The following is a 26,994-nucleotide window of genomic DNA, read 5'->3' on the forward strand; positions in this document are numbered from 1 at the left end:
GGGGGTTGGTTGGAGGGGGGGTGGTTGGAGAGGGGGGGTCCGGGGGGGGTGGTTGGAGGGGGGGTGGTTGGAGGGGGGGGGGGTCCGGGGGGGTGGTTGGAGGGGGGGGGTGGTTGGAGGGGGGGTGGTTGGAGAGGGGGGGTCCGGGGGGGTGGTTGGAGGGGGGGTTGGTTGGAGGGGGGGTGGTTGGAGAGGGGGGGTCCGGGGGGGGTGGTTGGAGGGGGGGTGGTTGGAGGGGAGGTGGTTGGAGAGGGGGGGTCCGGGGGGGTGGTTGGAGGGGGGTGTCCGGGAGGGGGTGTCCGGATGTAGTCGCCATCTTACCAAGGGGCCCACCACGCGCACTCATCCGCACGTCAACACAATTCGCCGACGTAGTCACCCGTCGAATTGAACGGGCGTCGCAGTTACCCTCTAGGCACATGGCCGCTGGCTTTGTCGTGTCGCGGAATCGACGACGTGAAAGTTGGTGGGTGGTTGGGTGGGGGGTGCGGCGCGCAGAGCCTCCACGTGTTGCCGCTGCAGCAGTAACATTGTTTTCGGCTCCGGCGGCGAACCGGGACGCGGTGGGCAACCGGAAACTCAGGGCCCACTCGACAGCCAGCCGGGGGGGTATCGTTGTAATTGTGTGTGTTGTGGTGTGCGGAGGGGAACGGCGGCGATGGCGTCTGGCGGAAAGGCGCAGGCTCGGCGAAGAGGCAGCAGCCGCTCTCAAGCGGCGACCGCGGCAACGTTGACGGCGGCGGCGGCGGCGTCCGAGGAGACGAAGGCCGGGGCCAAGTCGAGTGGTACGGGGTGGGGGGGGTCACCCGTGCGGATCCCGCGGCGGGAATGGGGTAAACATTCAGGTCGGTGGGAACCCTAGGGGGATTTGTAGGTACGGTGTAAAGCAGGGGCCTTGGGGATGGGAGTCCGGGAGAAATACTGCGCGGCAGTGGGGTATGGGGTAAACTGTGGGGGGCCCGTGAGGACTGGAAGAATGGGATAAGTTAGGGGGGCTGTGGGTATGAGGTAAACTGTGGGAGGCCCGTGAGGACTGGGAGAATGTGATACGTTAGGGGGGCTGTGGGTATGAGGTAAACTGTGGGGGGCCCGTGAGGACTGGAAGAATGGGATAAGTTAGGGGGGCTGTGGGTATGAGGTAAACTGTGGGGGGCCCGTGAGGACTGGAAGAATGGGATAAGTTAGGGGGGCTGTGGGTATGAGGTAAACTGTGGGAGGCCCGTGAGGACTGGGAGAATGTGATAAGTTAGGGGGGCTGTGGGTATGAGGTAAACTGTGGGGGGCCCGTGAGGACTGGAAGAATGGGATAAGTTAGGGGGGCTGTGGGTATGAGGTAAACTGTGGGAGGCCCGTGAGGACTGGGAGAATGTGATAAGTTAGGGGGGCTGTGGGTATGAGGTAAACTGTGGGGGGCCCGTGAGGACTGGAAGAATGGGATAAGTTAGGGGGGCTGTGGGTATGAGGTAAACTGTGGGGGGCCCGTGAGGACTGGAAGAATGGGATAAGTTAGGGGGGCTGTGGGTATGAGGTAAACTGTGGGAGGCCCGTGAGGACTGGGAGAATGTGATAAGTTAGGGGGGCTGTGGGTATGAGGTAAACTGTGGGGGGCCCGTGAGGACTGGAAGAATGGGATAAGTTAGGGGGGCTGTGGGTATGAGGTAAACTGTGGGGGGCCCGTGAGGACTGGAAGAATGGGATAAGTTAGGGGGGCTGTGGGTATGAGGTAAACTGTGGGAGGCCCGTGAGGACTGGGAGAATGTGATAAGTTAGGGGGGCTGTGGGTATGAGGTAAACTGTGGGGGGCCCGTGAGGACTGGAAGAATGGGATAAGTTAGGGGGGCTGTGGGTATGAGGTAAACTGTGGGGGGCCCGTGAGGACTGGAAGAATGGGATAAGTTAGGGGGGCTGTGGGTATGAGGTAAACTGTGGGAGGCCCGTGAGGACTGGGAGAATGTGATAAGTTAGGGGGGCTGTGGGTATGAGGTAAACTGTGGGAGGCCCGTGAGGACTGGGAGAATGTGATAAGTTAGGGGGGCTGTGGGTATGGGGTAAACTGTGGGGGGCCCGTGAGGACTGGAAGAATGGGATAAGTTAGGGGGGCTGTGGGTATGGGGTAAACTGTGGAGGGGCCCTTGAGGACTGGGAGAATGGGATAAAAAGTCATGGGGGCTGCGGGTATGAGGTAAACTGTGGGGGGCCCGTGAGGACTGAGAATGGGATAAAAAGTCAGGGGGGCTGCAGGTATGAGGTAAACTGTGGGGGGCCCGTGAGGACTGGGAGAATGGGATAAAAAGTCAGGGGGGCTGTGGGTATGAGGTAAACTGTGGTGGGCCCGTGAGGACTGTGAGAATGGGATAAAAAGTCAGGGGGGCTGCAGGTATGAGGTAAACTGTGGGGGGCCCGTGAGGACTGGGAGAATGGGATAAAAAGTCAGGGGGGCTGCAGGTATGAGGTAAACTGTGGGGGGCCCGTGAGGACTGGGAGAATGGGATAAAAATTCAGGGGGGCTGCGGGTATGAGGTAAACTGGGGGGCCCGTGAGGACTGGGAGAATGGGATAAAAAGTCAGGGGGGCTGCGGGTATGAGGTAAACTGTGGGGATGGGTGTAAACGGTAAAGGGGGGTTGTGGGGACTGGGAGTATGAAATAAACAGTGGGGGGCCGTGGGAGAGTGGGGGGTGTCTGGTGGGTACTGAGAAATAGAGGGTGGACAATAAGGGGAGACTACAAATGTAAGGGGAGGGTTAGTGGAGTAAGTCGGCAGAGGGGAGTTAATTAAAGTTTATTTTGAGGAAAATGACAGACTGGGTCGAACTGGTTATGCTGGGGAGGGTGCGGCGGATATGATAAGCTGGGAGGAATGTGAGAGAGAAGGAGTTGGGGAGGGGAGATAACGGCTCAATAGATGATTAGAGGAGGAAGAAAGATGAGACTGGAGGAACATGGTGGACAAGTACAGCGAGACTCAGGTCGGAGAAAGGGAATGGTGATAATAGAATAGGAGGAGGAGGTGGGAGGGCATACGAGACAAAGGAGAGAATCACACAAATGATTAGTCGCGAGGAGCTGGTTGAGTCAGGATGGAAGAGAGGGCATTGGGTTACGTTAATTAATCACGGGACAACTAATTTTCCTCCCTAAAACTGAAGTGAAGTTCTCATTCTTGTTACCGTATGTATATATGACTATGAAGCACAGTTTTCAATGGAACTTGATCTGATTTGTAAATGTTGAAATAAATTCGTCATGAATTATGTAAACAGTTAGTGTAACTATAGTTTGATCTGCAAGTTAAGTTTCGCGTGATCCTAAAATGCTGACGACTAAAGCTCATACTGCAGATCAGTCCAGTTATACTGTTCAAGTATCATCATTGGCTTGTAAACTTCTCGGCGCTTAAAAATGTTTAAGCTGTTCGAGAAGTACTGTTCTTTTATCTCTGGATTATAAGACGCCCTGGTCGCACACGTACTGCATTATAAGACTCGTCCCCTTTGCATCATGGGACCTCCATTGCCAGTACCAAAATATGATAATAGGTTTTCCCCTTTTTTCTGGCAATAAAACAGGTGTTAAGATGTTAAAACACCAAACTGAAACCTTTTACAAGGAATCATGTCTGCATTAACCACAATGCTTGTGGTCAGAATGCAAACAAAAGACATACTCTGATAATATATACATTGTCCTTGAAACTGATTGGTCCACACGAGAGACACCTTTCTTTTGAGCCTCGTCTCAAACGGACGCCAAAAGACCTTCTGGTGTGGACCAATCAGTTTCAAGGACAATGTATATATTATCAGAGTGTTTTTTTTTGCATTCTGACCACAAGCATTGTGGTTAATGCAGATATGATTCCTTGTAAAAGGTTTCAGTTTGATATTTTAACATCTTAACACCTGTTTTGTTGTCAAAAAAAGGGGAAAACCCTATTATCATCTCTTTTGCTTTAAAATACAGGGGGAAGAGTGCGTCTTATTCTCTGGGACTGCACGGAGCATGGAATGCGCACCAAGCCACTACCTTAAATATATTGTCTCTAAATAATGAGCTCAGAATACAGAAAATTTTGGCAAAGCACCTTTAAAAATAACGTTCATTATTTATTGTTTTTCGTACACCCTGTATGGGCATGCATTTTGTAGGCTGCCCTCCAATAAGTCTAAAAACTAAGCATTGGTGTAATAAGTTCTGAAACATCAATCGTTTTACATGTTTCCCACCGATCTCAATCATCATCAGCCATAATCAAGTCACAAGCTGCGCATTTAATCCAAGCCACCCGAGTTTGATTCCAGGTCACGGCTAATGATCATAACTGAGCGTGTGATGCAGCTTCATATTCACCATCTTGCACACAGACCAGCGTGGTGAAGTATGGTTAAAGAACCCCATGTTCCAAAGGCGTGGGGGAGGTTTTTATTCAACTGTAGATTGATAAAAGACTATACAAATTCCTATTTTATTACCACCCAGTTACTTGGGTGGTGTACACGTTTGTAATGTGGTGCCGTTTTGATAAAAACAAATCTCATGGTTTATCTCGTAAAATAAATGATTTTAAATAACTGCGAAGTTGTAGCTGTGTGACGACCGTTCTAAACTGTACAGAAAAAACACAGTATAATCACACTTGGATTGCATCCTCTAATGTTGATTTGTAAGTGGAAGGTCATGTAACCCCACCCTCTCCCATGTTTCGCTCTCAGCCATTCTTGCAAGTGTTAGGCACCCCGTGTCCTTTACAAGGTAACGAGCTGTTTTGACCAAGGCCATTTTAACTCCAGGATTTAAAAGTGCAATGTGCACTTCCGTATCATCTGTAAACAGTCATTAACATAGAAACTGTACGTGTCTGCATTCTCAAATGGTAGCTATACAGTGACTCAGAATATCCCACTAAATTGATAGGGAGAAATGAGAGAGAATTTTTTTTTAACTCGAAACCTCTACACGTCTCCCACCAATCTCAATTATCAGCAGCAGCCATAATCCGCAGCTGTATTCAGACGTCCAAGAGGTCAACATCTTTTCACGATCCTGCAATCTCATTACTCAACAGTACTTGTATATCTTTTAACACTCACCCGATGCACTTTGGCATACATCGCCAGTCTGATTTGCTTACAGCATTCCGTGGTGCATAAACTGAGGTCCTTGCTATCTCAGTAATGTACTGAATATAAAAAAGGTCATCCTGTACTTTGTGATTTTTTTAGTTTTCATAAGCAGTGTGACAATTTGTTTTGCTACACTTAAACATATGGGTGTTTTTTCCACACTGATCCCATAAAATAATAGTTGCTTTCTCCAACTCTTGTATAACCCGTTTATGACGACGATAAGCTTTGAATATGCTTGACGATTCGACAAGTGTGACTGATGACATGTTCATGGCCGTAAACGTAAAAAAATACCTTGTAAAGATGAAAACATCCTTAAGTGTAATGATGTGAGTTTTTGTATAGTACGGCTACTCTCAGCATGTATTCTGATTTTTTGTTTAGCACACAAATTGGTGATGTGTTCGAAATCTACTGCTATGTACAACGTATATAACTAGCAAAATCCATTGTACTGTGCAGTACTTGTGTTCCCACATGTACACTTCCTGCCTTTGCCTGCTCGTATGTTGGAAGTACAGTATGGTGAAACAGCCTCCACAACACGAATGATGTTTAGAGTCCCTCATTCAGTAGTGGATTGACAAAAGGGCTTTACATGTGCAAAGATATATATATAGAAGGCCTCAGAATGGACACACGTGGCTAGATGGTAACCTTTGGATAGAGCAGTCGCCAAAAGGCTGCGAGTTCAAATTACGGTCAGCGTCTGCCTCTGTAAATCCTATGGCCAGGGTCGATAAATGAATACCACTTTTTGGGAAATGCAACTGGACTTCCGACAGATGATCTAGCCTTTACATGGAAGCTGTTGCCTTATGACTCACTTGAGAAGGGAACCACTTTGATTTGACTTTAAAAGCCAAGGGTGTGGTGTGTTTAATGCAAAAATACTGCCACGTTTTTAGGGGTGTTGACCTTATAAAAGCAATGAATACCCACGCCATATTTCAATGCACGTTTGTATATATCCTGTTATTAAATCATTGTATAATTATATGTATATCATACATTGTAGAAATTGTCTGACATCCAAGTATTTCTTGTTCTGTTGCAGCAGAGAAGAATCACGTTTCTTCTAAGCTTTACAAACCATTGCCAACAAAATTAGAGGTAAAGTAAAAGTTATTGAAACTTTTTATACACTTTCTACCTTGGATCCAAATACAGAATGATGAAAACACAGTTGTGGTAGAGTGATGGAGTGAGTTTGATACATTATGCTCATACTTCAAAACACATTGTTGATCAGTGCTTTGTTGCTTTTGTATATCCTTTAACAAATTCCATAATGCATGTATGTACTCGTGATAAGATATAGTACCCAAACACTATCAACAATAACATTCCATGACAAGCATATCTAATTGTTGAAATGTGAAAGTCCAGTGAGGCTACAAGTGTTTTTTTTAAGTTACTGTGGATTTGCCATAATGATAGTGCCTCATTGCAAGAGAGTTTGTATTTAAAATGTGACTTAACATGACCATTTTTACAGCAACACAAACCTACTTGAGCAGTCTTCTCAACACAACCCAAAATGGTTTCATATTGGTTTTTGGTATTTTGCTTCTCGATATACAGTATAACAATAGATAATCTAGGACAGAATATGGAATGACATAAAAAGATCAGTGTGACAGACAAAGCTAAAACTGCATAACAGGCATGTCATAATTAGAGAATAATTATATTTCGAGGTTGTGATTCAGTTCAAGAATCGATTAAAAAATAAAATGAATGTCATGGTGCATTTGGAACCAAATACAACATATATAAAACAATTGATTAATTCTCACTTGCACGATTCGATGTGCATATCGTGGGAAAAAGAACCAGGTTAATCAATTAATTATTTCACGCTTGCTATATAGTGTTACGCTAGCTTGAACACTCAACCGTTATTCCCCATCACCTTGCAGAAATCAATAAATGAATCGACAACAATGTACTAGTAACATATTTCTTTGTTGGACCACAAACATTGCTTTCATTGATTTGTTGTTGACAAGGGCACGGGTGTGTAGTTACAGCACCTGCAGCTGAGGAAGTTTTTTTTGCAGGCCCTGGGTACAGTGTGGTCTCAATATCATGTAGGACCCCAGACAAAGTCACAGGGAGACGACAACATGAGACCATGAGAAATAATTAATGACATGCAGCTTGCAGAGCGACAACAGAAATATTGAAAATGGTACAGAGAAAGAGAGACAAATGCAGACTTGGAGAGCGATATGGAGATATTCCATCACCATGGTAGTCATGCTGTTGAATGTATATTCCTTTTCCTACGATTCCATCATCAGTCTCGACCATTGGACACCATCTTACCTATAAACGTCACTTTTTGTCTGTCTGTCTCTCTGCGCAAGCCTATCTTTGTAAAGCTTTTAACTGACAAACTGTTGGGTTTATGTTTCTACAAAGTACACAGATACAACACACTGAGCGTGCGTTGTGCACGCATCTGCGCATGCTCGGAAAAACCGACTCGCGTTTGCCCCTAGCAAAGCAAACGAGCTTGCCAAGCGGTGACGGGAAGGAGGTTCTCCTTTGCATTAAAAATCCCAAAAAGAAAAAATCAAGCACAGTTACTGCTGCACAAACACACGCGGAGGTAAATCCTGAACAGTGTGATGTCCTCTTCTCCCCCCACCCCAATGCTTGCAGTTACTACTTAGAGTCAGTGAATACTACTGTAGAGTCTCTAGTTATTACTGAGAGTCAGTAGTTACTACTGTAGAATTGGTAGATGTTACTGTAGAGTCACTGGATGCCACTGTAATGTCGGTAGATACTATTGTAGAGTGGGTAGATACTACTCTTAATGTTCTTTCGGTAAAGTCACGTAGAAAGGAAATAAATTGAATAATAGCGTAGACGTTTCGATTGCAACACAAGCAACCGTCATCAGGGAGAGACACACGCCTCTGTGTGTCTATGTTGTGTCTCTCTCTGTGTGTCTGTGTTGTCTCTCTCTGCTTGTGTGGCTGTCTGTGTGTCTCCGTGTCTGTGTTTTATCTCTCTCTCAAATTTAGTTCTTCCTGATGACGGTTGCTTGTTGCAATCGAAACGTCGTACTCTATTATTTAATTTATTTTCTTTGTACGTGACTTTACCGCAAGAACATTAAGAGTAATTCCTGCAGTCATGAAGCTTCAAGTCAAGTTTGGGTAGATACTACTGCAGAGTTAGTAGATACTACTGTAGAGTCGGTAGATACTACTGTAGAGTCACTAGATAGAACTTACTTATATGGAGGGTGTGTAGGTATATATGCCTACAAAATAAAAATTGGGTGGGGGGTCGACAACTTTTAGAAACCTTTTAAATCAACTATTTGCCCCCAACTTTCTATTACTTTTTGATTCAGGCCTTCTGTAGGGCTCTTATAATACGGTTGATGGACAAACGGAACACCAGGCTTTTATAATAGCTTCGGATTTGTGTATGTATATGTTATGTTTTTAAGAGAAGACAAGTTTTTAAATATTTATTTTCCCCCGGGCAAAGCTGGGTACTTCCTGCTAGTCCCTAATAAATAGCCATGATGCTTCCTTACCAAGACCACTTACATTTCTTAACAATCAAAGAGATGTCTATAACTTATGTATGTTTTCTTATGTCTGAGTATCCTAATATGCTCATGATGCCTTCTTGGTGCTTTCTCCAGTGCTCACAACCACAGCTTACAATGTATCTGAGGACATGACTGTGTCTATTTTCATATACTCTGATATTCTTTTACAATTCTGTCCCTTATAATATTTTGTATTGCTTTAGCAAATTTAACTGTATGTTACCTTTATTCTCGTAAAACGTATCTTTCTTGACTTTTCTAATAGTTTCCTATAATTCCTTAAAAAAGCACATTTTAAATGACTAGGCCATTAGAAAATCACTGGTCTTGAACAAAAACATTGATTTGGAAACTCAGTACTGTAAAGGGGAACAGAAAGATATGCAGAGAAACAGACCCACAGAGTACAAATGTGGCCCCTGGGTACCAAGTTACAGATCTCATACAGCCCTCAGCTTCGTAATTCATAATCATCTGTGAAGGGAATTAAATAAACTGGTCAAACTTAAATAAACACGCTTAATTAGGTCAAAAGTTATCTACAAGTTTGTAACCAACACAGTTTGAAAAAAAAACTGGAAAGATGCAAATCTAATCTTCTTAGTACAGCACTGTATCGCACTTGTATATAGGCCTCGGTAAGGTAAGGTAATTTACCCTTTTTACCGGGTAAAAGGGTAAAGGTAAAGGTGTCGACATGCCAAGGGGTAAGGTAAAGGGTAGGGTAAAGGTAGCTCGGAAGAATTACCCGGTAGGGTAAAGGTAGCGTGAAGTATTACCCGGTAAATACGGTGCCTTGTTTACTGCTAAAAGCTCCGTGGCGCAGTCCGTGGCCTCCATTTAATAAGTAATATAAATTTTTTTTTAAACACACTTTTATGAAATGTACGAGTAATGGCAGAACTCCACGACTCCAGGAAGTGGCCCCGAAGCTTGCCACAACGTAAGGGGCCGTGGTGATTTACAGCCAACGTCAGTTGACCTTGGACAATAAGACCCAAGTCGAAACATAACATAAAAAAAATAATGTTAATAACGTATTTATTTTATGATAGAATATATTGTCATCAGTTTGACATAAGTATACAAAGTTTGCAGTCGATACCACAGGAAGTGGGTAAAAATTGAGTTACAAGATTTGAGGATACAACAACGACGACAACAACGACAACAACAAACGTGTAAAATTGGAATCATCGAGAGTATTCTATATAAATAAAGCGCTCTACCTAGCATTTACCGTTATAAACCTTGTTCATGTGTAGTTCCCTAGTAATTACCCTGTGATCGGGTAATTTGTATGGGGTAAGGGTAAAAGGTAGGGTAAAGGTAAGCTCGTTGCTTTTTACCTTACCTGCTGAAGGGTAAAAGGTAGGGTAGAGTGATTGTATTGTGGTAAGGTAAAAGGTAGGGTAAAGGTAGGCTCGTTGTTTTTACCTTTTAACTTTTACCTTACCTTGCCGAGGCCTACTTATATGCACACACATACTCTTTGGTTCTTTCAGTAAAGTCACGTAGGTAGAAATAAAGTAAAACTGTAGAACATCACGTCCAACTTGAGCTGTTTATGAAGTTTATGTGGACACCATTTTGTGAAAATTCACACATTTGTTGATCTCAGTTGGTCATCTCTCCAGTCACAGAATTGGTATTTGTTTTCCCATGATGGTGAACTTATGGGGCAAAAAAGAGAGCAAAGCTCCACCACAAATGGGAATACCTGATTGGAAAATGTTTATTCTTGCATAGTTTTGGCCTCATGGCTATAAAACATACTGACGCATTAGATATGATTGTAAACACGTTTATTATGTTTTGGCAGGTTAAACGTTTTCATAAATGTAGCCAGAGGTTCCAACTTGGATAGTTTCATCTTACATATCTCAAGTGTTTATTGTTTGCTAATAAACTTGCTGTTGGCCTTGCTGCGTTGGTAAATAATAATAAAAAGTCCACGGGGTGTGGGAGTTCAGTGAGTTCAAAGTACAGTGGAGTAAATTATAGTGTACTCACTACATTGTGAACCTAGCCACCTTTGTTTGATCATTGCCACAGCTAACAAGTAATGAGTTACATTTCAACTGGTTCTGGCCATTCCCTGCCCCCTCACTGCCTTTAACCCACACTGGCCAGCACGATTACAAAAGAAAAACTAAACACATGCGTCAATAACACAGCCTCAAAATATAGACATATATAATAGGCAAACAATGGGGCCCTCGTAGTATGTAGATTGCCAGAGCAATAAGGGTTGGAGATTGTGCTTAACACCATGGGTCCTCGTGAGAAATAAATTAAAACAACGTTTTCTAATGGGCTTAAAAAAAGCAATTATATTTACTTGACCAGCATTGTGAAGTATGATCAAACAGTCTCCATGACAGAAAGGCAAAACGAGAAGTGAATTCACAAAATTATTTTTGTATTAATATACATAGATAGCTATAGATAATTGTGTGGTGTTAAGTAAACGGATGAGACATTGCGAGTTACTTTAAATTGCAGCTATTACTGTACTCCTGTAAAGGATTTTTCAAACCACACATTGGTTATTACTTCAGCTGCAGTCAGCAAGGTATACACCCTGTTACATTATTTTTTGGAAATGCGTATTCATCATTATTGTGCGATGTTAAACACAAAATTAAAAATAATTACGATTTAGGCAAACCCAAAATGTCGAAAGCATTGGCTATCAAAATAGATTCAGTCTACATGAATGCTGCTAAAGTACTTGGTGCATGTTTTGCAGAAATTAAAAGAGGAAATTGTTCATCAGTTTGAGAGCAAGATTTCGGAGTTGATTGACAGTGTTATCGAAGAATCCTCCTCTACCATTGACTTGAAGTCTGCAGCTGTTTTGCAAAATGGAGGTGATGTTGAAAAAGTCAGGTAACAGACAGCATTGCTTTTACTTTGTTCCTTCAAGTATTATTGTTGCCTTTTTTTTCTTTACAAATCAGTTGGTTAACTTAATTTCGAGAAACATAAAATTAAGAGTGCCTGAATAACACGATTTTTCCAATGTGATAATTTGTAAACTTTAAATTACACTTCCGTTTGGTATTTACTTCCCTGTCAAATTGATCAAAGCAGCTCATAAAAATTTAATTTTTGGGTGATTAATATCTCGCTGTGTTAGATGGCAGCGCATTTGGTTCCAAAAAAAATACCTTGTTCTGCACATTTGAACGTGCATATAGTTTTCGTGACACGCAGCAGTCACGTGTGCAAAACTTACTAGTCCGGCTAAACGTTGAAAGGCATTTAATGCCACGTATGCATGTGCATTGTACAGAGTCACAGCTGTGCCACGAAATGAGCATTCTTGCTATTTAAAATAAGGGAACAAGCTTGGTAATGTTCATTTCATTACTGTCTGCTACTATAGCAGGTATTGAAAAGAATAACCAATAAGATTGTATGCATGTGGACTTTTTAAATATTGAAATGTACATTTTACAAATTATGCAAATTAGCATCCAAAAGCACAGAATAATCCTACAATGCACGGCCACAGTTTGAATGCAGTGGCCAAATAAACCCCATTCATTCTGGTTTAAACAAATCAGACCATAATCCTCTGACGACCAGATACTGGCAGTACTTTGGTGTTCATGCAAGTTTTATTTCCTGTGGCTTTTTAAAAGACATCTTTAAGAAATCCCCATTCATTTCTTGTGCAGGAGCCTCCGGCCGTTACCGGAAAAAGGGAAACTTTTTCTGCCCAGGCCCTCTGTTCTTGAGTAAGTGTTCATCTTGTGTCAGCTTAGCGTCAAGCACGTTGGAGGCTTTTAATACTCTTATATAAGCGCACAACTTTATCTGTGATGAACGCTGCACTTTCCGTCGTTTCATGCAGAGGGCGCTGCAAACCTACGCGCCCCCTGCATGAATGACGGAGGCGCAGGGACAGACGTTCGATTACGTTGGAATCGATGTGCAGATGGCGGTCTTCGGCCAGCTCTGTCGCTTTATCTCGATCCCGCAATCCCAAACAGGTGAAAGTCCGCATCGAACCGAACCCCCAGCAAGGCCATCTACTTAGCGACGAGAGAAAATTCACACGAAATGTCGTTGTCAATGAAGTCTTCCAGATGTAAAATGATATAAGCTTTTAATGGAGAAATAAAATTATCTAATTCAAAACATAATACAATTAAAAGATGTTTCGTCGTAAAACTTCAAAACGGACCATCGGGTGCTTGCGTGAATGCGTCGTTCGTGTGCAATTTTTTTCGTGACTTTCCTGGCCGAAGGCCGTAAATGAACAACCCCTAGTTTAGAATACTGCTTAAAAATAGGATGTCAAAGAGAATGTGTTCACCCTCAACTATACAAAGTATGTAGCATCTGACAACAGATACCATGTTTAAAATGTATGTGTGTGGTTGCTACATTTATACTTTATTATATTGAATATAACAATTTTGTTGAAGTGATGAGGTCCCAAAGTATTTTTTAAATTAATACATTTGCCGATGGTCACCTTTTCTTTTTCTCTACCCTTGTTGATATTGGCAGAAACAATTATCATACCCAAGTATGGGAGTTGTTTCATGATTCCAAAATGTGGCAAGAGATGCAATTGTGAAAAAAATATTAATAATGTGCAATCAAGCTTAGGGAAATTTGCAGTTGGGGACCATATTTGAGAATATTTAAGAATTAACTTAAATATTTACTGTTTAAGTTCAAGTAATAAAATAATAATAAAACATAATAAAATTATATAATAAAATAATATAATTCTCACTAATTGTGATATATCACAAAGGTAAACACTAGTTTTGTTATAATCGTGTTTAGGACGATTTTAACTGAAGGCCGCTGTTGTAGAAAAAGCAATGCTTATCTCATCTTTGTGAGACATGTTTTTCAAGTGATAAGTCATCGTCAGGGTCATTCAAGAGGTCATCGTTGCCATTGTCGGTCATTCTACCGCACCTCACTATCTTCCTCAACAATAATTATAACCCTTACTCAGCATGTTTTGAAGCGATAATCAGATGCTAAATTACCAGGATTTTATGGATGACTTTGTTTATTAAGTAGTTTTACAATCAAAAAGTTACATATTGCAAGCCCATTGAACCAAAGGCACTTACACTGCATTTTTGTTACCAAAATTTTCAGCTTATACATTTCATTTAGGAAGGAACATCATGTAATTATTTGCAATGAAATGTCATTCAGAATTGGGTTTATAATTACGTTTTTTTTTCAGTGAGCTGTTTGAGATCAACCACGTAAGAACAATCTACCACATGTTCATAGCGGTGTTGATGCTCTTCGTCATTAGCACTGTCGCAGTGGATTTTATCGATCAAGGAAGGTGGGTTATAGTAGCAGCATGCTTGTTCACATATACACAGTAACTTACTTTTGCATGGTGTTCTTAACATTAAAAAAATTTTATCTGGCTTACCTGGTTTCTTTTGTGTAAATCTACTGCAATGGGCAGGAGTCATTAAATGGCATTTACTTGGAGATAAACACAGACACAATCTTATATAATTGTATCCATTTATGCAGCTTCCATTTTTTTAGAGGACATCACAGTTCTGTTGAAAACACATTCAAAAGTGGTTTACTAAGCTGTGAAAATGTACACAAATGATTTTGACATTTTTCTTCCAACATTTAGGCTGGTGCTAGATTTTGACCTTTTGGTATTTGCCTTTGGGCAGCTACCAACAGCACTCTGGGCTTGGTTGTGCATGTTCCTGGGGACACTGTTGGTGCCCTACTGGCTACTGTGCCGCTGGGGCACTGGGTACCAAGCCGTGCACTGGCATGGCCTTTACACGGCCTACTACGGGCTGCTGTACTTCGCCTTTCAAGTCCTGGGGTTGGGTGTCACGCCTGTCTATGTCGTGGTGCATTATTCACTCCCTCCAGCCTCCCGCTTCATTCTCATTCTTGAGCAGGTATTTATTTTGCCTTTGTGGATTATTTTAAACAACCCCAAGTGACATGCAGTTAACTAAATCCCCAAATATTTAAGCTTTTATTTGTTTCTACGAGACGTTTAATAATTTCCCTTCCACCTCTACCGATTTCATGGATTGTCAAGATTTTAGGGTTTTCGATTAATATTGGCCTTAGGATTTAGCTTATGGTTACTATAGCTGCCTCTAGCTGCATGCATCACATGACCCTAAGATGGAATGCGCATCATAAATTTGAATTATTATTGCTTAGAACGTATACAAATTAAAAAAATTACACGTGATTCGATGCCAGTATTGTAAGCTTAAGAATCAATGCTAATCCTTGAATCGTCAATACATTGTTATAACACGAGTTTCTATACCCACTGATTACAGCGTGTCTTGTATGACGTTGCCATGATTTTCTTTAGGGTTTTTGTTGCCACATCAACACGGTGATTTAATTTTATTTATATAATTGACTACAGTCGGTTGCTTTTAGATTTTTATCTCAATTGGTAGTCTAACCAACTGATTTGATTTGGAAATGTCTGATTAAAAATCAGGAACAGGATGACTTGTTTCTATGTAATCCCACAGGTGCGCCTTGTTATGAAAGCTCATTCATTTGTGCGTGAAAATGTGCCAAGAATCATGCAGAGCCATTGCAAAGGAGGTAAGTTTGTTAAAACAAAGATTTTTTAAATCTGAAACTGGTTCTACAATGTGTTTAAAGCACATTAATCATTACACACTGATCAACTACGCATGTCCCATCAAACAGCTGGGTTGAACAGATGCTCTGTGATCAGGTATGCCTTAATTTTCTCTCCATTTAATTGCAATACCTTGTTTGATATCCATATGGTTTGTTAACCGTTATTTCCCCTTTAGAGAAGACATTGCCATGATGATCAGTGATACAATTTTTGCTATTTTTATATCTGCAAGACAAATGCTTCAATGCATTATTTTCAAACCAAGCAATGCCTCATCCGCACATTTAGTGTGCGTGCTTGGATGCTGACCTTTTCGCTGTTTGACGACATACCATTATTTGTTTTTATGGTGATAATTGAAAAGGTTCACACAAGCTGAAGAAGGCAAAGAAAACATGAAGGGGCAGGAACTCCAGGCCACTCATACCAAACCTATATTTAGGGCTGCAATTAAACGTAGTAGAAAGTATATATGGCAAAAGTCCAGCAGGCAATAAAGAACCTGAAATGACATGGCACATTTCTAGATGTTATATACCGTATTTTCCCGCAAATAACCCACATACGCATATAACCCGCAGACGCATATACCCCGCAAAAGTAGCGTTTTGTGTAAAACAAATTTCAGATAGCCCACACCTCCATATACCCCGCATGCATTCATATCTTTAACGTGGTTACCGCAGCTTAATTCCATCATATTACATTTGTAATACATTCCACTATCAATTGTTAACATTAAAATCATAACTTGCACAAAGAAAACAAACTAACCGGAAACGAATGAACTTAAACAGTAAATAAGTAACAAAAGTAAATATTCAATAATAAGTAACACATAACTGGTAGATAAGTAAGTAAGCGTACTGTTAGGCTTACCAGCATTCGATCTCATATTACAGCTATTGGACCGGTAGTTACCCCTGTACAGTTTTAGCACTGGTAGATTGCGCACTGCGCAGAAAATAGCAGCACTACGGTAACGCCATTGCCTCCTGGCAACAAAGCCATTGGAAGTTTGAAACAAAGCTCATGGTCGCGACTGTATAGTGCTCAGCCAATAGCAGCGGCCTAAGGGACTCGGCAATTATAATTCCGCGTCTAGTAGACTTGTTTAAGGCCCTTCCCATTGTGCAATCCATAGCCTCAGCTGAAACTTTCCGCACCCCCCTACAGCCACTGAAAGTAATACGGTAAACAAAGTGCGCCCACTCCAAACATTGTCGTTTCATTGTACAAACAATTCAAATAATTTAAAACGTGGTAACATGTGCAATTTTAGTGTGATTAGTTTATTCAGCAGTGCTTTAGTCAAAGGTAAGTGTTGCATAGTGGATAGTCCTACCATGAAAAAATGAAACGAGTTATGACATGTCACACGTGTAAAATATTTTTGGGATAGGCCGCACCTCCATATACCCTGCAGGGTCTTGTTTTGTTTGTAAAAAGTGGTATACCCCGCGGGTTATATGCGGGAAAATACGGTAATTGACATGCAAACTTTTTACATTGAATATATTGTTTTTTCAGATTCTCCACCTAAACTGCCAGATTTCAACCATTACCTCTATTTCCTATTCTGTCCAACACTTATTTACAGGGACAGTTACCCAAGGTGAGTTCCCAAGGCATTAAACATTCCTTAGAGTACAGTCTGTTCTCCTATAATGCGGCAGTTGCGTTCCTGAAGAACAACGCATTATGGAAAAATCGCGTTATAATTAAAAATATAGGGTAAAGCACAGTCCTCGATAACGCGTGAGAAGCGTATGCAGGCTGAATAAATACTTAAGGTGTGCATCCCGCCTTGTGTGATGCTTTGCCGAGGCAGCCATACAACCGCTTGTTCCTACTCGCGCGACCATAGTTCTGTTCACTCAATCGCATTATATCCAATTCGCATCCACGTTACAAAAATGTGTTCCCTAATACATTCATCACGTTATATCCAATTCGCGTTATGAAAACTCGCATTATAGGAGAACAGAGAGTACTCGTACTCTTTGGTTCTTTCAGTAAAGTCACATAGGTAGAAAAAAGAATAGATCACGACGTTTCGATCGCCACGCAAGCAATCGTCCTCAGGTGGGATAGAGAAACAGGCTGTTGAAACAAGTCCTTACATATATATAGAGCCAAGAGGGGGGAGGGGGGGTTGCCGCATCGGGCAAGAGGGTGGGGGCTATAGATTGTGCCTAAGCGAGTGGGAAATCATAAGATGGGAACCGAGATGGGGGTAAAGGGGGTGGTTGATGCGGAGAGCTGCGATAGCTGAGGAGGTGGCCATTGTATTGTGAGAGAGGTGGCTGTGTTAGTGAAACATCCAGCTCATTAGGAAAAAAACGACACCACATCGAGGGAAGGAGAGAGAGACACCGAGAGGCACACACAGAGAGATACACACAGAGAGAGACACATACAAAAAGAGACACGAGAGAGACATATAGGGAGACAAACAGAGAGAGAAACGCACAAAGAGACACACAGAGAGAGAGACACACAGAGAGAGAGACACACACAACAACATTACAGCCAGTTATAGTCTGCTAATAAACGAGAGCCACCGCCACATCGAGGGAAAGGGGCAACGTTGGCTTTGTTAGTGAGACATTAAGCTCGTTAATACTGGTAGGAACCTCCTGGTTACACCAGCCCACAGGGGATTATTGTGTCCGTCCGCCGTGCATACAAAAATGGGAGGGGTGGGGCTGGGTGGAGAGGGGAGGGTGGGGAGGGAGGGGCTGGGTGGGGAGGGTGGGGCTGGGTGGGGAGGGTGGGGCTGGGAGGGGTGGGACTGGGTGGGAGGGGTGGGGCTGGGTGGGGAGGGGCTGGTGACCCCGTGGTGCCTTTATAAAACTCAACGTTTAACCTACTCACGCCGGCTTGTGCCCGCCCTCACAGTCGGGCATATTTGCGGAATACACCACGTCGCTGTTGACCCTGGCCATTGACCGAGCAACCCAACGTTCCTACCAGCTCCCTCCACAGGAATGTGTTGTAAAGACATTTAACTTGGTAATGTAAATTGGCAATGTAACTCAGAGAGTCGGAAATAACTGCTGACAATGGCAGGTAGGATGGAAACATCAACAACCAATTAAGGATTTACCTGGTTAATAACGTCCTTCCAATGATTACTCAATTTGTACTCATCTTCTCGGTTAAAGTTATGTCTGTGTTTATATATCTGGATGGCTTCATGAACACATCTTTGATGGTAGCCTGAAGGTTTGCAGAGTACCTTGGTCTCAGAAAAAACAATATCATGTGAGAACGCAGCGTTCAAGCATTTATTAGCTATGGCAGAGGTATCGGTTCTGCCGTGTTTCAATGTAACTGCTACCGCAGACACAACTTAGTTTATTTACACCAGGGTATTGCATGTCAAGAATTACATCTTTCACAGATGGGATTAGGTAACGGATGTTGTGTACTGTGTTGAATCGAACCTGAATCTTGTGTTCAAGATTTTGGAAATCTTTTTGGTAACCCCTGCTATGTATGGCAAGGTGATGGTTTTGATTGGGTCCTCAGATGGTTCTCTACCCATGGTTGGGGATACAGCTTTGCGGATTGTGCGGTCCGAATATTCATTCATCCTGACGGCTTGGCGTACGTGCTCCAGTTCACTGGACAGGCAACGCTGTCGTGAACAGTGCTGTGGGGGGGAGAGCCAATTCCAATTGGCCCTCTCCCCTCATGGCGTCTGTGACCACCACAGTGGCTAAATGGGGGCTCTGGACGGGTGCGAGGGGCAATAAATTACCACTAGACCACGACTGAAATATCTAACTAATAAGCTTGTGCCAGAGGCCCCGGGGGGACGGGCGTCTATGACGTCTCCTGGCCAAACCCCATCTGGCGGAGCCAGGAGATTGAATCTTTACCCTCGGGGCTCCTCCAAAAACAACGAAAAGCCACTACGGATGGCCACATGGAATGTTTGAACGCTCACTGCGGAGCAGAGGCTGCCACTTCTCTGTCAGGAGCTGGACCGGTACCACCTGGATCTCTGTGGCATTCAGGAGGTCCGGTGGACCGGCTCTGGCTCCTGCCACCATGAGGGGTGGACAGTCCTCTACTCGGGGCAGGAGACTGCCAAACAACAGGGTGTGGCTCTTCTGAACAAAACAATGAAGGGGGCGTGGGAGCGTGGCGGTGAGGTGTGGAAGCTGTAAGCCCCAGGCTACTTTGGGCTCGCCTTCCCATCAACCGGAGGCGAGGAGTAGTGGTCGTGGTTACTTATGCCCCCACCGAAGATGAACATCCGTGGAGGGATGCAGGCAAGGCCGATGAGTCAGATGCCTTCTATGACCTCCTGTCACAGGTGCTGGCTAAAGTGGCCCCTCGGGATAGAGTCATCTTGTTGGGTGACTTCAATGCCCGAGTTGGTCATGACGGTGGCACCTGGTCTGGAGTGATTGGAAGGCATGGGCCAGATCAGCTCAATAACAACGGTAGGAGGCTGCTAGATTTTTGTGCAGCCCATTAGCTTATAATTACCAACACGCTGTTCCGGCATCGGCGCATCCACACAACATCATGGATGCTTGCCGGGTCAAAGCAAGAACATCTGCTGGACTACATAGTGACAGACCAGTGGATGCGAGCCCATGTCCTTGACACCAGGACCTACCGTGGAGCTGGTCTGCCCTCTGACCATCGACTAGTCATCTGTAAATTGCACCTGCCATTCTTCCACTCCGGTGGTGGGTGTACACCCAGGACCCCATTCCAACCAAAGGTGGCCTGGTCTCAGTTGATGAAAGTTGCAAGCGAGAATTCATCATCGCTTGCGGCTGGGGTTGGCATCGTCCCCCACTCCTCCTGATGTCGAGGGTAAATGGGCGAAGTTTAGAATAGTGACTCATGCAGCTGCAATGGCTGCTTTGGGTACGCGGTCCAGACCTCCCCAGAGACCCTGGCTGAGGAGGTGTTCAGGATGGTTGATAAAAAGCGACAGGCCCACTCTAATCGTCTACAGCATCCCACGTCAGAGAATGAGGAGGCTTACAGCAGCCTTCGCTCGGAGGTTCGGAGAGCTGTGAGGCACTGCAAGGATGGGTGGTGGTGGCGGGTTGCTGAGGAGATGGAGTCTGCCTCAGTGGCCCGCGATCACAAATCCCTATTTAACTCCATCAAAAAAGTAACCTGCAGCTCCACACCTATTACCATCATTAGGGGAAAAATGGTGATCCAATCTCCGACCCCCAGGAACAGGTTTGCAGATTTGCTGAGCATTTCTGTGAGGTCCTGGGGGAGGGGAAATCCCTCAGCCAGGAAAACATCGTGGCACAAAGTGGGGATGACCCTGCTGAGGCTGCGGTGCCTCAAATAAAATATTGGAAGAAGTCACCCCCTGTGAGTGGCTGGCTGAGGTGCCATCGGTTGAGGAAGTACTGAAGGCGATCCAGAGTCTGAGACCAGGAAAGGCACCGGGCAGAGATGATCTCCCAAGCGAAATGCTGAGGGAGGGTGGCGTTTGTGCAGACTGCCCTACATGACATCATAACAACAGTCTGGACCACTGGGCGGGTTCCGCAGGACTGGAAGGATGCCCTGGTGGTCCCCCTCTTTAAGAAGGGGGACCGCACAGACTAATAACTACAGGGGCATCTCACTCCTCAGTGTACCGGGAAAGGTCCTGGCAGGGATTATTCAACATCGCCTTGCTAGGCACACTGAGGAGAGGCTTGCGGAGCCCCAATGCGGTTTCAGGAAAGGGCGGTCCTACACAGATACCATATTTTCTGTCCGTCTGCTACAGCAGAGGTATAGGAAATTCCAACAAGACCTACATCTCTGCTTTATTGACCTGGTCAAGGCCTATCATACCATCAGTAGGCCTGGGCTCTAGGTTGTCCGTCATGCTTTCGGAGTCCCTGACCCTCTGCTCATGATCATTAAGGACCTTCATGATGGTGAGCAGGCTCGGATAAAACTACGTGGCCGGGAGTCAGAGCCATTCTCTGTACACCTTGAGGTGTGACAGGGATGTCCTCTGGCTCCCACATTATTTAACATCTATTTTGACCACGTAGTTCGTGAAGCCTTCAATAGCTGTACCGGGGGAATTTCCATTTGGTACAGATATAATGGGAGGCTAATCGATGCCCGGGTGCGGTCAAGGGATGGCTCCCTATTGGTCAACCACGTTATGTATGCCGATGAGCAGCAATTACCAAATCATTCAGAGGAGGAGTTGGAGACGCTGCTACAGAAACTGGAGCGTGTCACTAAGAGGGGGGGCCTTACCATCAGCCCTACCAAAACTAAGCACCTGCCTGGGTATTTTGTACCATCGGATACTCCACCCCCACAACTCCCAATCGGTGATGGGGCAGTTGTGGAGAGAGTGGAGAGTTTCCCATACCTGGGCAGTTTGCTCATGACCGGCTCCAGTTTAACAGCAGAGGTCTCAATCCGATTCAGTCGAGCGGCAATTTCTTTTCATCAGTTGCGTAATGCTGTGTGGAAGCTACCTGGTCTGTCGCTCCTCACAAAGCTTCAGGTCTTGTCGGCCATGGTCATTCCCTCCCTTCTCTATGCTTGCGAAACGTGGACCCCCCTAATGGAGCATCTTCGCCGGTTAGAAACATTTAGGCTGGCCTTCCTACGATCCATCATGGGTTTAACCAGGCTGGATTGTGTGAGGAGCTCACAATCCTTGACAGATCTGGGCAAAGTCCTGTCGGTGAGCTCCTCCAGCGGGCAAGGCTGCGTTGGCTTGGTCATGTATCCCGCATGCCCAGCCACCACATGCCTAAACAGCTTTTGTTCGGCCGGATAGAGGGGGCTAAACGGGCGCAGCACGGGCTAGAGAAGAGATGGAGTGATGTGGTACAGGCGGACGTGGAGCTGAGTGGACTTGCCGATGACTGGTACCAGCGGTGTCAAGATCGGCCTCGGTGGAGGAGGCTCGTGAAGGACGCTACTGGGCAGTTGGAGGCAGTCGCCCTCCAACAACAACGGAGGGCGGAGGAGCGACGCTCACAACGAGCGGAGCACCGGGTGGCTAAAGCACGGCAAGTTGGCACAGTAGGGGGCACAGGTGGTGCATCAGCCAGTCATCTCGGTCATCTCAGTCAGTCGACCTGTGGCACCTGGGTCTGCCCCGTGACCTGCCAGTGGGCGTTCGACACTTCACGTGGCCTCAAGGTGCACATGACTTGACCGAAAGAACCAAAGAGTATGGATTCCTGCAGTCATGAAAGCTTCAAATCAAGAGAGTACTCATTTTGCAAGAGTTTTACATTGTTTTGCTCCGGTTCATTATATTTTCTCTCTTTACCTTGAGGAACAGGAGTTCACTTCAGGTTTGATAGTAATGTTTCTATTATTTTTACAGTTGCTAATGTCCATTGTTCACTTTTATACTTTTCAGGACCCCGACAATAAGGTGGAAATTTGTAGCCATGAACTTTGCACAGGTATTACATTTTAACTCGTAAAAATCCTAACCCAAGTGTGCTGCGTTTACATAACACGCATTTACACTGCATGACATGAAAAGTGGATTTCAAATGTAAGTGTTGTCTCAGTTTCACGTTGTATATGTCCACAGGTGCTCGGATGCCTGTTCTACGCTTACTACGTCTTTGTAAGACTGTGCATTCCACTGTTCAGAAACTTTGGCAAGGAGCCTTTGAGCATACGGGTGCTGGTGTTGAACATGTTTAACTGCACCTTGCCTGGTGAGTTCAGTTGCTGTGGATGCAGAACAAACTGCCTATCGAGTGGATGACACGGTATTGGTGATTTAGTAGTGCCAGAGCAATGCATGGAGTAATAACAATTCTTAGGACCACGATACACGCATAAAATCGCGCATGTGAGAATTTACGTTTTTTGTTTTCATTTGAGTGGCCAGTGGGGATCGGAGGGAGGCGGTAAATCATTCCACCCTGAGTGATTAGTCTGGTCATAAGATTCCCTTACTCAAATTTTGTAACGAAAAAATATATTTGGAAATTGATGGTAAATGGCTGTAATATTGTGATTTCTGGTCATCTATACAAGTTTCAATAATGTAATGCAACTGTCTATTTTTTTCAGGTGTTCTTATTTTGCTTTTAGCCTTCTTTGCCTTCCTGCACTGCTGGCTCAATGCCTTTGCGGAGATGCTACGGTTTGCGGACCGTATGTTTTATCAGGTCAGGGATACAATAAAATACTCATCTATGTCATTGCTTTTCTGTTCTTTTATTCTAATGCTTCATTTACACGTTTTATAATTCCTGTTAGTTTAGAGTGAGGCATAGTGCTATCAAGGCACTTCAGCAAGACCCATTAAATTATTGAATAGCCACAATTTGTGAAAACATTTTCCCAGAGTGGCTTATCCATTTCAGTGATTTAAAAAGCGAAATTATATCAGAACTTTATAAACTGTTGTCACCTCATATTATTGGTTCTTTCGGTAAACTCATGTAGAAGGGAAATAATAGAATAATAAAAATAAGACAATAAAATTCTCACAACGTTTCGATTGCAACACAAGCAATCATCATCAGGTGTGAAAACCACAGCAATACAATTGTACACACTAAACTAGCAGGAAATATAAAAAAGTGTAAAATTTTCTTGCTCTGGTTTTCATACCTGATGATGATTGCTTGTCTTGCAATCGAAACGTCGTGAGAATTTCATAGTTTTATTTTTATTATTTTATTATTTCCCTTCTACACGAGTTTACCGAAAGAACCAATAATATGAATCCCTGCAGTCGCGAAAGCTTTGAATCAAAATTTGTTGTCACCTCAATCAAATTTTTGCTCCTCAGACTGGGAAAGATGCATGTGGGAATTATTTGCCCTACTCATTGTTGCGTACATGCATGAGGTACAATTGATGTGAAATATCTTCTCGCAGAAGTTCAGGACTCCTATTATTATGTTACTAAACATAAATGTGACAAACGAGGATGGCTAGGTTGGTAACAATTACTGCACCAGTCTCGACACAAAGCTAATACTTTCATTGTGGAATTGCAGGGGCTGACTTTGGGGGGAAAGATACAGTTCATTAACCATGGGTTGTGAAAACATGTTCTGCTGCAGGACTGGTGGAATTCCACTTCATTCGCCAACTATTACCGCACGTGGAATGTGGTGGTTCATGACTGGCTGTATTATTACACCTACCGGGATTTCCGCTGGGTGAGCCAAAAAAAATATTCAATAACTAGTATTCTCCCTCTATATTTGACACTCAGTATTACATTTCAATGTGGTATTGAAAAAAATATAGCATTCGTTTGAAATAAAGAGCAATGCAATTGCAATAAAAAATTTTTGCTGTGGCTGTTACCGATATCTGTGTGTACTGCAGGCTTTCAGCGGGCGATTTAAGGCGGCGGCCATGTTTTCAGTGTTTTCACTCTCGGCCGTTGTCCACGAGTACGTGCTCACGGTCTGCCTCGGCTTCTTTTACCCCGTCATGTTCGTACTCTTCTTTGGATTTGGCAGTAAGTTTTTTCTGCTCATTTCATTTGCACATACATCAAAGTACATCACCGGCGTGTCCGTAAAATTGACGAGGGCTGATGGCGCGCTTTAGTTGCTTTCCTTGGTCGTAGGTTTATTTAAGGGAACCAATAGGCTCATTTTATTTCTACAGCTTGGGAGACGATCAGCCCCCGTATTGTCCATCTGCCTCAATACGCTTCACGTGTTGTTTTCATAATAACTGAAAAATTAAAACTAATTGTTATGAAACTTGAACACATTGCCTACTAATATAAATGCCCATATTTATAGTTTTTTGGGGAGAAAGAATTATGTCATGCTTTGTACCAGCGCATACGGCGTAATACTGTACACCTGGGTGTAAGCGTGCATGCCTAATGTGAGCGTAAATATGCACGTTGTATAATCATTCGTATATTATTAATACTGTTGAATATTCTAAGAAAATTAATGCTTCTTTTTGAGACTAGTTAAATGATGCTTCTATCAATAAATCAGTTCTATCATAGTTTCAATTTGGCTAGCGTCTCCTGCCATTTCTTGGTAGACAAAGCAAGCTATATGCTTGCGTTTCCTGGCATTGTATTTGGCTTCTTCTGCATGAACCCTCACCCATATTGCTTTTTTTCACTGTCAGACTTAGCACCCTTGCCACACCTCAACCGCAATGGTTTATATTGTAAGCTCACATAATGAAAACGTGTAATAATTACCCATTAAATTTCGATTTAAAGCTTTCGTGACTGCAGGGATTCATCTTCTTGGTTCTTTCGGTAAAGTCATGTAGAAGGGAAATAATAATAAAAATTAAACATTTAATAATTCTCACGACGATTCGGCCACAACGAAAGCAGCCGTCCTCAGGTGAAGAACAGGTCTGTCGGGAAGACAGCATCTGAATGGGCACCACCAGGCTTGGCAGCGTATATTTAAGCTGGGTTGGAGGGGGGAAGGGGTGCCTTGACAAAGGAATTTGCATATCAAGAGGAATTTAGCATATTTATGGGAAATGCAGATATGGGATTAGTCAAAGGGAGGGAGTAGGGTTAGCAGTAATAGAGGGAAGGAATTTTAATAATAAGGAGCTGCAGCAGCTAAACCACCACGTAAAAAACTAAAATATAAACTACATCAGTATCATCAATATACTAAATATACTCTCCAATAAGCTGAGCTACTAACAGTAAGTCATACATTACAATTCTATGTCGCAAAAAATATAATATGCCTCCAGCTAAACTTTGTTCTCTTACATCACACGGGTCTACCCCGTACTATATACTGCCGACAAACCCAACATTAGATTATATACTGAATCTGATGGCTGTGTGTATGGAATTGATGTGGTCGAGGAATTGGTCTAGAGCAGGCCGGCCATGTGGCCAGATGACAAAAGAGTCATCTACGTACCTCTTCCATAAGGTCGGGCGTAGAGTGGCAGTCTGGATGACATCAGTCTCAAATTTCTCCATGAAAACGTTGGCTACAACCGGAGATAGGGGGGAGCCCATTGGGGTGCACTCAGTTTGTTTGTAGAAAGTTCCATTACAGGTGAAGTATGTATTGGTTAAGCATAATAAATAGTATAAAAGTGTAATGTTTAATAGAATGTATAAGGTAATATATAGTATCGTAATTGTATAGTGAATATACAGCAGTGTGGTATACAGTAGGGTGGGTAGAATAATAAATAGTGTAATATTACAATGTATAGTCTAAGGTGGTGTATATTAATGCAGTATAGAATGTAATGTTGGGTTTGTCGGCAGTATATAGTACGGGGTAGTAGACCCGTGTGATGTAAGAGAAAAAAGTTTAGCTGGAGGCATATTATATTTTTTGCGACATAGAATTGTAATGTATGACTTACTGTTAGTAGCTCAGCTTATTGGAGAGTATATTTAGTATATTGATGATACTGATGTAGTTTATATTTTCGTTTTTTACGTGGTGGTTTAGCTGCTGCAGCTCCTTACTATTAAAATTCCTTCCCTCTATTACTGCTAACCCTACTCCCTCCCTTTGATGCTGCTAATCCTGCATACTGCATTATGCACTGGCATAATATGACTTTGAAACCCCCCCCCCACCTCCTACGCATTCCACAAGTAGTGACTAATCCCATATCTGCATTTCCCATAAATATGCTAAATTCATCTTGATATGCAAA

At 43.5% G+C, this 26,994-nt stretch overlaps 1 protein-coding gene across 3 annotated transcripts in view; it reads left to right on the forward strand.

The window, feature by feature from the left end:
- Nucleotides 1-413: 413 nt before the first annotated feature.
- Nucleotides 414-26,994, forward strand: part of SOAT1 (sterol O-acyltransferase 1) — a 39,303-nt gene continuing 12,722 nt past the window's right edge. Inside the window, exons 1-13 of one of the 3 annotated variants that reach the window (XM_061555671.1) lie at nucleotides 414-785; nucleotides 6,186-6,238; nucleotides 11,458-11,597; nucleotides 12,392-12,451; nucleotides 13,933-14,040; nucleotides 14,353-14,635; nucleotides 15,239-15,314; nucleotides 16,888-16,972; nucleotides 22,742-22,787; nucleotides 22,922-23,051; nucleotides 23,413-23,510; nucleotides 24,417-24,515; nucleotides 24,688-24,823. In XM_061555671.1, the coding sequence (XP_061411655.1) occupies nucleotides 659-785; nucleotides 6,186-6,238; nucleotides 11,458-11,597; nucleotides 12,392-12,451; nucleotides 13,933-14,040; nucleotides 14,353-14,635; nucleotides 15,239-15,314; nucleotides 16,888-16,972; nucleotides 22,742-22,787; nucleotides 22,922-23,051; nucleotides 23,413-23,510; nucleotides 24,417-24,515; nucleotides 24,688-24,823 (1,441 nt within the window). In that variant the 5' untranslated portion in view covers nucleotides 414-658. Of the gene's footprint in view, nucleotides 786-6,182; nucleotides 6,239-6,299; nucleotides 7,743-11,457; nucleotides 11,598-12,391; nucleotides 12,452-13,932; nucleotides 14,041-14,352; nucleotides 14,636-15,238; nucleotides 15,315-16,887; nucleotides 16,973-22,741; nucleotides 22,788-22,921; nucleotides 23,052-23,412; nucleotides 23,511-24,416; nucleotides 24,516-24,687; nucleotides 24,824-26,994 lie in introns of those variants that run through there. The other 2 variants (XM_061555670.1, XM_061555669.1) reach the window with 2 other exon arrangements.

Source organism: Lethenteron reissneri, chromosome 21, assembly GCF_015708825.2.
Source record: "Lethenteron reissneri isolate LAM-NWPU_2019-01 chromosome 21, ASM1570882v1, whole genome shotgun sequence".
In the NCBI taxonomy this organism is placed as follows: Eukaryota; Metazoa; Chordata; class Hyperoartia; order Petromyzontiformes; family Petromyzontidae; genus Lethenteron; species Lethenteron reissneri.